Below are 13,503 nucleotides of genomic sequence, written 5' to 3'. Positions count from 1 at the left end.
GAGAACAAAACCTCAGCGCGGTATGTGCTGTGTCTACCGAGGAAAATCGAACCGCTGATTTTGGTGTTGTAAGTCCTCGGATATACTGCTGTTCCAGCGGGGGGCCACAGGTGAAGAAGGGTAAAGCTTAATCAAAAACCTCCGTATAATAGAGAGAGATAAATATATATGACACCTTCGTGAACGATATTTACGGGTGCCACAAATTACAATAATAAATCAGTTCAAAATAAGGTATTTCTATTTTCAGTTAAATGGTTTTCACTCCACCGATTTCATTTGTAGATGGTCCTTAGATATTTAAACATAATTTATTGTTCCTGTTAACAACAATGGTACTTCATGTTGAAATAATTAAGGCATAGTACAACGTATAACGAAATGTTCCATACGGTTTATGAAATGTATAAGTTGAAAAGTAGAATTTAATAGTTAACAATTATAAATTGTAACTAGTATGATAATTAATAACAGGCCTGGTATGGCCAGGTGGTCAAATCACTCGACTCTACTCTGAAAGTCGCAGGTTCGAATTCACGTCACACCAAACATTCTCGCCCTTTCAGCCGTGGGGGCGTTATAAAGTTACAGTCAATTCCACTATTCGTTTGTAAAATAGTAGTCCAAGAATTGGCGGTGGGTGGTGATGACTAGCTGCCTTCCCCCTAGTCTTACACTGCTAAATTATGGACGGTTAGCGCAGATAACTCTCGTGTAGCTTTGCGCGAAATTACAAAAAAAAAAAAATAAATAAACAAAACTAATAACATGTTCTATGAACTTGGTGTTATAGACGCCCAGGACGATCGCTTCCACTTGATTTTCACTTAACCATTCAAGTTGAAACCTTATACTAAGATAACACTGATTAGATTAAGATAATGTGACAAGACGTCCTTATATCGAGCTGTTTGTCCCGATGTTCTCTAAAATTTTTAAGGAACGCGAAAATGTCCCACTTTGGGAGACAACGAACTTTAATGTCCCGCATTATGAAAAATTAATAGATTTTTTTATTTCTTTTGATTTCCTTTACTATTGAAACAGAACTATTTTGGGGATCATGCGCAAGTATGTACGTCTAGTATAATACCTATAAGCACTACCCTATTATGACTGCGCTTAAGGTTTGTCCTGTTATCGTATAATATTCTTTATATTTTAATGCAACCATGTTTTATTTATCAGTTAGATACCTTTCTTTGAACTCCAGAAAATTCTATCTCTTTATGTGAAGACGAGCTTCTAAACTGAATAAATGAAACGTTTCCGAGTTCGCAAGAAACCGTACCTATACTCTCGGCGACATACACTACTCATGTAACAGTTCATTCCCATTTACAACATAGGTAAAGCCGTAACATATACACATCATCTAAGTAACCGTTAAAGAGCGATACTGTCGGCATCTTTACACAAACTTTCGTATTAAACAATGCTTATTCTGGAATCTGGATGGTAACAGGCATTATCTCCTTTCGAGAACATGAAAAATAAATTGCAACAATACCATCTTAATATATTTCTCTACTACATGTTATGCGAAACCTGCACATGTTCATAATAAAAAAAAGTAATTCAGGGTAAGCATCATAATATAAGACAAATACCCGTAATATATTTATATATCACACTTTTACGGGTCGCATACCGCATACGGGTACAAGTGTAGAAATCCGTGAAATGGGTGAAGGTGGATTGCAACCTTTGACTGAAACTCACTTGCCTGAACACAGGACTAGTCCTAAATACAGCTAACATATTCATAATGCATATACAATTGTTTTTCAAGTAAAGAAGACAACTGTTACTCACCAGGTATAAATGTAAGATATGAAAATTTACATAAGTGTATATAAAAACCAATAACTCTTCAGATAAATAATTGACTAGAAAGCACTTTTTTGTACTTGCTGCTGTTTTTCTTGTTTAAAAAATACGTTTAAACCCTTAACATATATCTGTGAGAGTCGTAATGTATGCCACTTGTTTCATTTTACATTGTAAGCATTTTATTAAATTACAAAAGAACAATATCGATCGTTATACAATAAAGATTTTACCTGACAACGGCTACTTAGTCTTTTATCAGGTTATCTACTCTTTGAGAATAATTCGTTAAGACACATTTCTACATGGAGTGCCCTGACATTAATAAGTCTAACTCACGTATTTGAAAAAATATATATAATGCTCTTCTCTTCTATACTTCATCGTTGCTGACTTTATCCCAAGAAAGTTAAAAGGTGAAATTAATTTTAAAATATCTTAACTCGATCTTGAGAATTAAAATAATTTCTATTTCTCTTATTCCATCACAGAATTTCGCTTTCAGAAAATAAATGTCTGAACACGAGCAAAAACGAAAGGAAATTGTATTTTAATTATTGCCAACTATTCTTCGAAGCAACGATTTCAGTTTCAAATTGCTCAGTTGACTGTTAGGACTTTAATCAGGCAAAATGTTCAAAAAAGGAGAACATTTTTCTTTCAAAATAAAAATAAACTTTCTTCTAACAATATCAGTTGAGAACCTATTTAGGCCATGAAATCTCTCAATTCCAGCTTTGTCATATATTTTCGTCATGAATCTTTTCATTGTATGAATTTATGGCATCTATGTATGTTAAATATAAGTTTATCAAAAATTTCATCTCTCTTCTTGTTTAGATGGTTTTGTGTATTAGAAAAAGTTGCCAATATAAATGCACTTTTTATATAAAAAATTTAAAATCGTACTTTATAATATCGGAGAAAACAATTAAACGTATTATTCTTTGATATGGTACATTGTAGTACAGCTTCTTTAAGGTCCTCATTTTATTTTAGGGTTACAAAATGTAGTTAAAAATCCATTTTAATTCCTCCCAATTTATAAGACATCGTTGTGTATCGATGAAAATGATCCAGAAACTGCTACAATGCATCGGAATACTGAGTACTTATTTTCAAAGACCATTTGTTATAAGAGACCACTACATATAAAATATTCCTATATGACTGAAACAGATGTATGATACATATTTAAATATGTGCATGAAACTGATTGATTGTTTGAACTACATAGTGTTTTGTTTCAAAGTGGTATCAGAGCGTTTTTATTATAGAATATTTGTATAATTACGTCACGAAAGTGACCTTTGAAGTCATGAAACTGGTAGAAAAAAATAGAAGGTATGAAAAAAGGGGAGATGAAGAGCTGTGATGTCTTGTGTATTCACACATTGTATTTGTTATGTTTTACTTATGTCTTTCATACACACATAGAGTCCAGGAGATATGTTTTTATTAATTTTTTTTTCCAGTTTCGCAAAGAAAAGCTTGTTATAAAGTAAATTTATGGCACCACTAGAAAATAGATTCACTGTTTGAACTACGTGGTGACTTGTTGGTGATATGTGGTGATAGCATCTGTTGAACCGTCTTTATCAGCCGTAACAGCAAATAAACTGATACAGGTTGTTAAGTTACGAAAGTTTACTTGTTCGTTGCCAAGTGGAAAGTGATACAATGAGTTATGCGTGGTATGCCTACTACCTCTACAGAAACTTACCATTAAGCCATTGTGGGACAAAGAAATAAATACATATGTTGTTATATACAAGTTGTCATAATATAAAAGATGGTTTAGTGTAGATATTATTAGTTAATTTATTTTGTGAATGAATATTTGATGATTGTTAACTTTTATTATGAAAGAGTTGAAAACATACGATCGTTGAAATTGTGTTTGTAACTCATTGATGTGCATAATACAGCAAGCAGACGATTTAGTAATAAATGTACATAGTATGAAATGAGAGGAGAACGACAAACAGAAGAGAATAAGTACATCCGAGAAGGAGTTCGGCGTGAAGCTAACTTCAGTAGACGTGATTGGTATGATTTATTTTGAATTTCGCGCAAAGTTACACGACGGCTATCTGCGCTAGCCATCCCTAATTTAGCAATATAAAGAGAAGGCAGCTAGTCATCACCACCCATCGCCATCTCTTGGGCTACTCTTTTACTAATGAATAGTGAGACTGATCGTCACATTATAATGCTCCCACGGCTGAAAGGGCAAGCATATGTGGTGGGATTGGTATTCAAACCCACGACCCTCGGATTACGAGTCGAATACCTTAACCACCTAGCCATGCCGGGACTAGTATAAGTGATCGGCCTACCGTTTAGTATATTAGAGGAAAGAGGGCTTAAAATCGTTTTAAGATGTATGGAACTAGTATCACTTTGTGTACCTTTTGAAGCATGTACTTTGTTTCTTATTATAATCCTAATAAATAAAGACAAGGATAATGAAACTATATAGTACATCCTTCTGAGTACTGAACACGACTTCTACAATTAAATTTTTACATAGTTATTTCATTAACTTTAGAAAATTCTAAATAGCATTTGGAATTTCATTAGAAGGTTGGTTTGTTTTGAATTTCGCGCAAAGCTACTCGAGGGCTATCTGTGCTAGCCGTCACTAATTTAGCAGTGTAAGACTGGAGGGAAGGCAGCTAGTCATCACCACCCAACGCCAACTCTTGGGCTACTCTTTTTCCAACGAATAGTGGGATTGACCGTCACATATAACGCCCCCGTGGCTGGGAGGGCGTGCATGTTTGGCGCGACGGTGATGCGAACCCACGACCCTCAGATTACGAGTCGCACCCCTTAACACGCTTGGCCATGCCGGGCTTTCTCGTTTAATAGTAATAGAAATTTGATACACTTTTATAAAATTGGTTTGGTTTTTGGTTTAAATTTCGCGCAAAGCTATACGAGGGTTATCTGCATTAGCTGTCCATAATTTAGCGGTGTAAGACTAGAACGAAGGAAGCTAGTCATCACCACCCGCCGCCAACTCTTGGGCTACTTTTTTACCACGAATAGTGGGATTGATCGTCACATTATAACGCCTCCATGGCTGAAACAGCAAGCATGTTTGGTGTGACGGGGATTTGAACTCGCGACCCTCGGATTACAAGATGAGTACCTTAACCATCTGGCCATGCCGGGCTCTTTTTGCAAAATAAGTTATAGCATGTTAAAATTCTCTCTGTGTTTATTACCTATGTTCTCTCTCTCTCTCAAATCCTCTGCTCCCCAGTGGCACAGCTGTATGTCTGCGAACTTACAATGCTGGAAACCAGATTTTGATATCTGTGGTGAGAATAACACCGATAGCTTATTTTATAGTTTACACTTAATTAAAAAAAAATCGAGGCCATGTTCACTCATGCTGATGGCCAGGCTGCGGTATTCCTCTGTAACTTTAGCGACAGCAATTACCAGAGATATAGGTTGGAACGAACAACCCTGCCTCATATACGAGTACTGTTGAGCAAATATAGGCAATTAAATCACCAATGTGGCCCGGCGTGGCCAGGTGTTAAAGGCGCTTGACTCACAATTCGAGGGTCGCGGGTTCGAATCCCGGTCGCACCAAAATGGTCACTCCCCCTAGTCATGGGGGAGTTATAATGTGACGGTCAATCCCACTATTCGTTGGTAAAAGAGTAGCCCAAGATCTGGCGGTGGGTGGTGATGACTAGCTGCCTTCCATCTAGGCTTACACTGCTAAATTAGGGACGGATAGCATAGATAGCCATCGAGTAGCTTTGTGCGAAATTCAAAAAAATAAACAATAAAAAAAATCGAAATCCTCCAATGTGTAAGCGAAAAGTTTAGAGACTTATAACTTTGAACTTCGGGGCTCAAAACATACACACATTTCTATTTTAATTCAGCTACGATACTTAATAGTTTTAAGGATTGTGAATGTGAACTTATCTGAAAACATTGATTCATATGTTTCGAAACAACTTTATATATCATTCAACTGGAAAATTTCTGAAGATGTAATTATATTCAACAGATGTCGCCACGTTTAATGGGTGGACTTGTGTAAGATTGTAACTGCTACTTCTAAGAACTTAAACATAGTTTTGGTGTAAGTAGTTGTGAGTTATGCTTCAACATTAAAATTTGTAAGGAAATAATACGATTAGTAGTGTTTGTTATTTATTCGCAGTTGAATTTGTGACTCGTGGCAATGCACTAGTAGCAATGCTAAGTAGTATTGTTCTAAAGTGCAATACTAATTAGCAGTGTATTGCCACTGTTTAATACATAAGTAACAGTATTACCATTATTGAGCATTACAATTAGTATTATTACTTGTTATGTCTTGTCGCTACTGGCATTGAATGTGGATCGTTTGATTGAGGGTAAATAGTAATGTTACTGTCAGTAATACATTTATTTATCATATTATTATGCTTACCAGAATACAACTATATCAGTCTAATATTATGAATAGTATTACAATCACAAATATCAGTATCGCATTGATTAAGCCTGAGTTAGGCATAAGTTACACTTATAATTTGATATTCATTATAATGCTACTTGTATAGTGAATTTTAACGTAACCTGTGGCTTCACACGTTTAAATAAGACAGCAGTGTAACATATAAGTATAGTTTAAGTTTAATGTAAGAAGAACATAAAAGGATTAGTGAGTTCTAAAAGCTTTCAATGTGTGTAATATATATTAAGCTCAGTATTAAGTTAGCACTTATTTAGTTATTATATTAGCAGTAACAACAGCACTATTGCATATCACTTATTATTTGTTCACATTTGGTTATGTTGTGTAAAAGTATTTATAATCTAACATTTAAGCTTCTATAATGATATCACTACTAGTTAATGGCTGATGATACACACATTTTTAATTTAATGTTTAACAACTCAGCCTTATCTTATTTGTCAAGTGTGTTATTCTAATATGAAATATTTGATATTTACTGAACATCTAAAGATGGCATATTTAGTTCACTATCTTGGTATACCCTAAAGTATATGTGTTATGAATTTTAAAACTTATTTCCTTTGCTTCAGTTATTGCAAATTAGAACCTACGTTTTGCTAAAATATCTCATGCACAGTTTTAATTATAAATATACACATTTAAAATTTTTTTTGAGGATGTGGGAAACATTATTTCATAGATTCAATAATTTTTTAAAAGATAAATATAAAATGTATTTTTATACATTATGAATTGTTTTAAATTCTAAGGGCAGTAGAATGAAGAGTCATAAGTTTAGGCAATACATTTCTCTTGTGTTATTTTTTCATTAAGGTGGTATTGTGTTAAATTCTGAGGGCAGTAGAATGAAAGGCCATAAGTTTTGGACATATCGTACATTTCTCTTTTGTTATTTTTCCATTAAGATGTTACCTCTGAGGAACAAATTTTCATTTTGAACGGTAAGTAAAGGCTGCAACTTTATGTTAGATTAAGAAAAAGAGTTGAATTGTTAGAACAATAGTGATCTTTGGGCCATAACAGACCATCAAAATCTGATTTGTAGTCTGAAATATGATCAGATAACATTTCTGAAGTATGATGAATTCCCATGTGAGCTCAGACCTAGCCATTGGCTCTATGGTCATTTCTGAACTTGTGGAATGGTGAAATTTGGAATTATAATAATGGATACCACAGCTTTAGAGGCACAAAATTGGTTTAGTGGCTATTTTTTTTTTGGTGACAAATGTCTAGAAGGTGGTACAGACCTGATAGATTAAAAAGGCCCTTGATGTGTTATGGTTAATATATAATTAAAAGTTTCAATTTTTAAAACCTTTAGTGAGTAAAAGTTGATGGTTTTTCTAATAATAAAATTGTATTTGCATAACCTAGAAAATTTCAAATTAATATCAAAAAAGTTTCTCTTTCATCGAAATTTGTATTTTATTTTATTTTCTCTATGGTAACACTAACTGTCATGGAAACATCAATGTACAGTGAAATATAAATTTGAAAAATGTAAAATAAAATGAATACCATTTTTTCCTCTATAGTGGCTGCAGCATTGATAAGAAAGTTCAAAGTTACTTGTATTAGAAACTTTAAATGTTAGTGTTTTCACATCTGTGTTTTAATTTTATGGTTTTATTATTTTATGTTCTTTGCACTTATTACAGTAGTAATCCTTGAATCAAAAGCAGTAAATCACAGCTGGAGCATATTAGCTGTTTCCCTTTAGTCTAACATAAATAGCTCATGATTGTGAGGTGTCATATTATATGCACACACTTTAGTTTGTGAAATTTTATAGATGTTATTTACCCTAAGTTTATTAGGCTAAACTAAAAAGTTTATAATTTGTGTTTGTTATTTTAGTAATAAAATACTGAACAATAAAAAAAATTAAAATAAGGGTGTGTAGTACTTACTATACTGGATTAATAATTGAAATTGTCATTTTGTAAGCTTCATTGAGTCTCAAAGTTTAGTGTCACAAAATATTTATGTTGCAATTAAATATGCATGTTTGAACACAAAACATTTGTATTTCTTGAATATCCTGAAACAATTATAATTTATCTGACTTTTTAAGTCAACCAAAAATGTGTAACAAGTTCCTTTGATGATTGAAACAAATGAATATGATCACAACAGACAAAACAACTCCACTGACAAATGGTTTTTTGATAGGAAGTCTAATTCACGACTTGTAATATTTATCTAGTGAAGAATCTCTTCTCTCATTTGGTTATAAATATGTCCATAAGACACTGAAACAAATTAGAAAACATTTTATACAGGAATGAGAGAGACTTCTTTAGGGTATTTGAAACATTTTAGATATGTGATTATCATTATTTATAGTTTATAGTTAATTGAAAACTGCTGCAGCATATATGTGAGGCGAGAAAATTCTTAAATGGAAAAATTAGAGCTTGGATTCACCTTGTGACAGAGAAAAATGAAAGTTTAGAATATTGTTAATATTTCTTTTTAAAATTAGAAGTTAAAACTTTGATTTTATACACTTTTAAATTATAAACTATATTTGTATTCCAAGTTTACTGATTACATTAATAACAAAATTATTGAAGTTCTGACTTTATCTAAAGGATGGTGACATGCAAAACAGCCAGGCTCTTATATGAGTAGTTAGTATTGGTCATAAATATGAACCTATAACTTCAACAAGGCTTATTTTTTAACTCCAGAAATAAAAAGTAACTATTGCTAACAACTAATGCATTTAAACCTCTTTTTAACTCTTAATCTCACACACAAAATATAAGACAGTCTTTACAATCAACATTTGTGAAAAATCATTCTTTCATAAACTGAAGTAATGTAAATCTCAAATATAGTATCACCACTAACTGACTGGCAAAGAAAAGCATATTAAGATTGACATATTTTTGCTGATCTTTTATGTTTATGGTGGCTTATAGGAGCTATCGTTTTGCGATTTTTAACTGGCAGAACTTCATAGCCATAACAGATAATCCAAAGCTTTATCATCACAAATCCAGAAACCAATTGTTGTTTTTTTTATTTTTAGGTGTCCATTTGACACATTTTAATGTTCACATATTAATGTAACAGGGAATACTTATATCTATATCATGCTATTGATTAATTAACTTCCCTTATTTCACAACACAATTTGAAAGTAAATATGAAAAATAAAGTGTGATTATGAAAATTTTTTCATCATAATATTAATTGAATTAATCACCATTAAGCCTAAACCCTATCATACTTGTGTATATGAATATGAAAAACAGTTGTAACAGTCTAATAATAAAAATTTATGAAACATGGTAATATGTTTGAAATTTTGTTCATATTGCTATAATATATAATTAACTTAATATGGTTGTTAAGGAGGACTTAATTTATAGTTAAATCATTTAAAGACAACAGACAATAGGGCATTTTTCATGCTTGAATAGGCATATGGGATTGCACTAAAAATATGCAATTCCAAAAAGTTACAAAATGTTCAGGCTCTTACAGTTCTAAACTATACTTGGTCACACTGACTCGCTTTAAGAAAAACTATCAGATGAACCATATGACAAACCAGGTGAGCAAACTTACATCACACAAGGTAAACAGATATAGTGACAATTAAGAGAAAGCTGGATAAAATGTGTTAATCACACTATATTTATTTTAACCAGAGATTGTAGATGATATTTCTCATACTGCCATGTTGACTGAAGTGGATAACGACTGCCAGTTGTTTGATCTTTCTTGGTATGGAATTGTTAAAATAGTTATATGCTACAATGTCACAAAAACTGATTTACATTGCTAATCCCATGAAAATTGGATGGAATTTACAGCTGTCCATATGATCATTAATATAGCAAATCTATGAATAAATATCTGATCTAAATCTAGATGTAGATTTGATATCTGCTGATGGACTCCTGATACTGTATTTTGCACTTGCTCTGATTTACATGCATATGACTAAGTATGCATCAGGACCAGAAAAGCATACATAACTGAGATCATATTTCAATAATTGATATTCTAGACCTAGCATTTTGTGTTGCATATTGACATTTCCAATGAAATTTCATAAAAAGTTTTATAAACATTAAAAATAAACAATAGACAATTATTTGTCCATGTTATTTTTACGTAAATAATAGCTGAAAGTGAAATTTCATAAACTTTTTTCTTTGCTTTAACAGATCTGTTGGTATTTTTATAAGACCTTAATGGTTGCTGACAATTCTTTATTACATTTAAAACATTACCTAAAACCTGAACTTAACCTGTTTGCCTCTCATTTTTAAATAGCTGATTGCACATGACAATCATCACTGTTATAAGTTTGAGCAAGAGTGTGATGTGCCACTGGCATGATCCTGGTTACTGCTTGCCATGCTTGGTGGATCCCTCTTGAACATTGGATATATACAAGCACTGTACCTTTCTTCAGTGCCACTTTTCTTTCTTTCAAATCCAATATTAAGTTGTACTTTATTTTTTAAGTTTGGTTCCGAAAAATATCACATGCATATATGGTAACTTCAGTTGGTTTCCATTTTTCACAAGTTCTTGATACAAATTTGTCCAGGCCATGTGCCATTTTCTGTTTGACTTTTGTATAAATTCATGCAGAGATACCTCCTTTTCATTTGGAACTGTAGTTATTTATGTCATAGAAGATGTTATGAATGATTGTATTCATGATGTCTGTCAAATGAAATTTGTCTGGAAAAAATTTGTTTTCATGTAAGCTGACAGTTTTCATGCAGAAAATGGTGCACAGAGAGAAAACTGACTGTCACTAGCCTTGTTTACCTTGAGTGGTATCACTTGCCTCTGACCCAATTTTTCAATCAAGTAATTGCAAAGGCTGACTGTTGCACTAACTTTGGGAACTTGTAGGGCCAGGTTGAAAGCAAATTATCAAAATATAACCTTGCCATAAATTTTAACTTAAATTTCTATGGCACTTAAATATTAATTCAAAGATACTGTGTTTTTAACTGTCCAACCTCTTTTAAGTGTAATATTTCAGTTTCTTTAAATTTGTATTCTGGGAAGCTGTCAAAGAATAAAAAATTACATTTTCATATGAATAAAACTCTCCTAATAATCTTCAGAATTATTTAAATATTAAACTTTATGTTGTTTTTTTTATGTTTTTCAGAATTTTATTGCATGTTTGGATCAAAGAAAACTATTTTCCTCAACTAGTGGGAAATATTTGTGCTGGCAAACAGACATCCATTTCTTCAATTCAAATGATTGTTTTAAACACCAAAGAATCATGGCAGAATCTTCTTACACAGCCAGGGTACCTGATGTAGTGCCTGTGGTTCCACCACGTTTAAAAGACAAAAGAATCTCAGATGGAACTAAACACTCCTGGCCTGTTAATATACTTGAAAATACTAAACCTGTTGAAAACTTTGATAAAAATGAACAGAACGGCTCTTCAGAATATGGAGGTATAATATCATATATATCCATGTACAGTATCTGTTTGCTATATCTACATATATAAAATGTTTGTGTTAGAAAACATTTTCCAGAATGTCTATTAATCCTTTTGCTCTTACCTTTCTTCAGTAGGATAGGGAAAAAATGTACAATTGGGGGATTGGTAACAGAAAATTTAAGAAATAAAGGAATATTAATTTTAAAGTTAATATTTTTAACCTAGAAGTTTATTTCTGATAGATACAATTTTTGCACACAGATAATTAGTTCCAATACAGTCTTATCTCCCTTCACTGAAAACTATTTGAAATATGGACGGACTGCTATCTGAGCATTGCTAAAATTTTGTGGTAACAGTGCACAAGTCCTTTATATATACCCCATCAGTTTCACACCATTTCAGAATGTTTACTGATTATGTGACCACTGTCCACAAATAACACTGCACTCTATATACTAGTATAATTAGTTCTCTACTATTCTAGAGTAATCCATATTTTTTTTATTAGCATTCGAGCATACAGATATGTTTTAACAAAATTTATTTGTGCTTGATAACAAATTTATATCAGTTTCAACTGCAAGTTTTGACTTGTGTTTGATTTATATTGTTTCTTCTCATTTGTTTTAGAAATATTTCTAATTTCTACTGCATTCATATGAATTTGATGTTTAATATGGTAGAAGTTGAAATTCTCATGACAGAAAACAATGATTCTGACACAAGTCACATGTCTTGGGGTTGAAATTGTCTTCTAGCAAAGCACAGGTTTTATTTTGCAGAGAGTTTTGTTTTAAATTCAGTTACCAATTTCTTCCTTTCACAACACAGTTTTTCTGAGGAAGGATATAACTACTGAGTAGACATTTCTGTGACACTTTCCATCTCTTACCAAGCATTAGGGTTAGGTATTATTCTCTTACTCAGAATATATGTGGCAAGTTTTTCATCATAGATTCCTCATCCCTGGGATGTATACCCATTTTTAACAATTTAATGTGAGCTTGTTTGGACAGACCTAATTTCCACATGCAGTAATTTAGGTATTTCATGTCTTCTCTGCCCAGTATTTGGTAAATTAGATACATATAATTATTTTACCATCTACATTACTTTTAGCATAAATCAAATTTACAATGTGGTTAATACTTTTTTTTTGTTTAATATTTGGCATAGGCTTTTCGTAATAGTTACCGTTTTGGTAACTGTAACTTAGTCAATTTTGTGGGTGTGTTGGTGTTGTTATTTATATTTCTTTTCATTGTTTTTGTTATTTATTTTGCAAGTTACTTTTTCCTTACTACTAGTCATATCTAATTGAGGTTTAGATTTGAGTCAAAATTTGTTATTTTTAAACTTGATGCCTTTTCAGGGTATGTTTTACTTTTGTATCATTTGTCTTAAGCTTATTGAGTTGACTTAACTAACCAGTAACCATCCAGTCAATTCAGGAACTGTGGGATTCTCTAATTCTGCATGTTTGTGAACACATTTCACTGCCAACAGATGGGTCATTTAAGGTCTCCATCTATTCACTCTGCTTCACCATCTCTTTTCTCTCAACCTTTTGCCTTTTATTACACTTCCAATCAAGCATATTTTCAGCCTCTGAAAGGAGCAGTTTCAGACAACTTTAATCCCATTTCTCATCCCTTTATGCATCATCTTTAGGGATATTCTGACCCATATCTGTGGCCAGTCCGTGCCATTCATTGTTATCTATCTT

At 32.4% G+C, this 13,503-nt stretch overlaps 1 protein-coding gene across 10 annotated transcripts in view; it reads left to right on the top strand.

Moving 5' to 3' along the window:
- The first annotated feature begins 5,858 nt into the window (after positions 1-5,858).
- The window catches only part of Pi3K68D (phosphatidylinositol-4-phosphate 3-kinase catalytic subunit Pi3K68D), a 43,105-nt gene continuing 35,460 nt past the window's right edge, over positions 5,859-13,503 (top strand). For 2 of the 10 annotated variants that reach the window (XM_076491368.1, XM_076491422.1), the window contains exons 1-3: positions 5,875-5,981; positions 7,142-7,269; positions 11,484-11,784. In XM_076491368.1, the coding sequence (XP_076347483.1) occupies positions 11,604-11,784 (181 nt within the window). In that variant the 5' untranslated portion in view covers positions 5,875-5,981; positions 7,142-7,269; positions 11,484-11,603. The other 8 variants (XM_076491352.1, XM_076491369.1, XM_076491383.1 and 5 more) reach the window with 8 other exon arrangements.

Source organism: Tachypleus tridentatus, chromosome 1 (assembly GCF_004210375.1).
Source record: "Tachypleus tridentatus isolate NWPU-2018 chromosome 1, ASM421037v1, whole genome shotgun sequence".
Taxonomy (NCBI): Eukaryota; Metazoa; Arthropoda; class Merostomata; order Xiphosura; family Limulidae; genus Tachypleus; species Tachypleus tridentatus.
The sequence above is the reverse complement of the archived record's forward strand: the minus strand, read 5'-3'. Positions and strand labels throughout refer to the sequence as shown.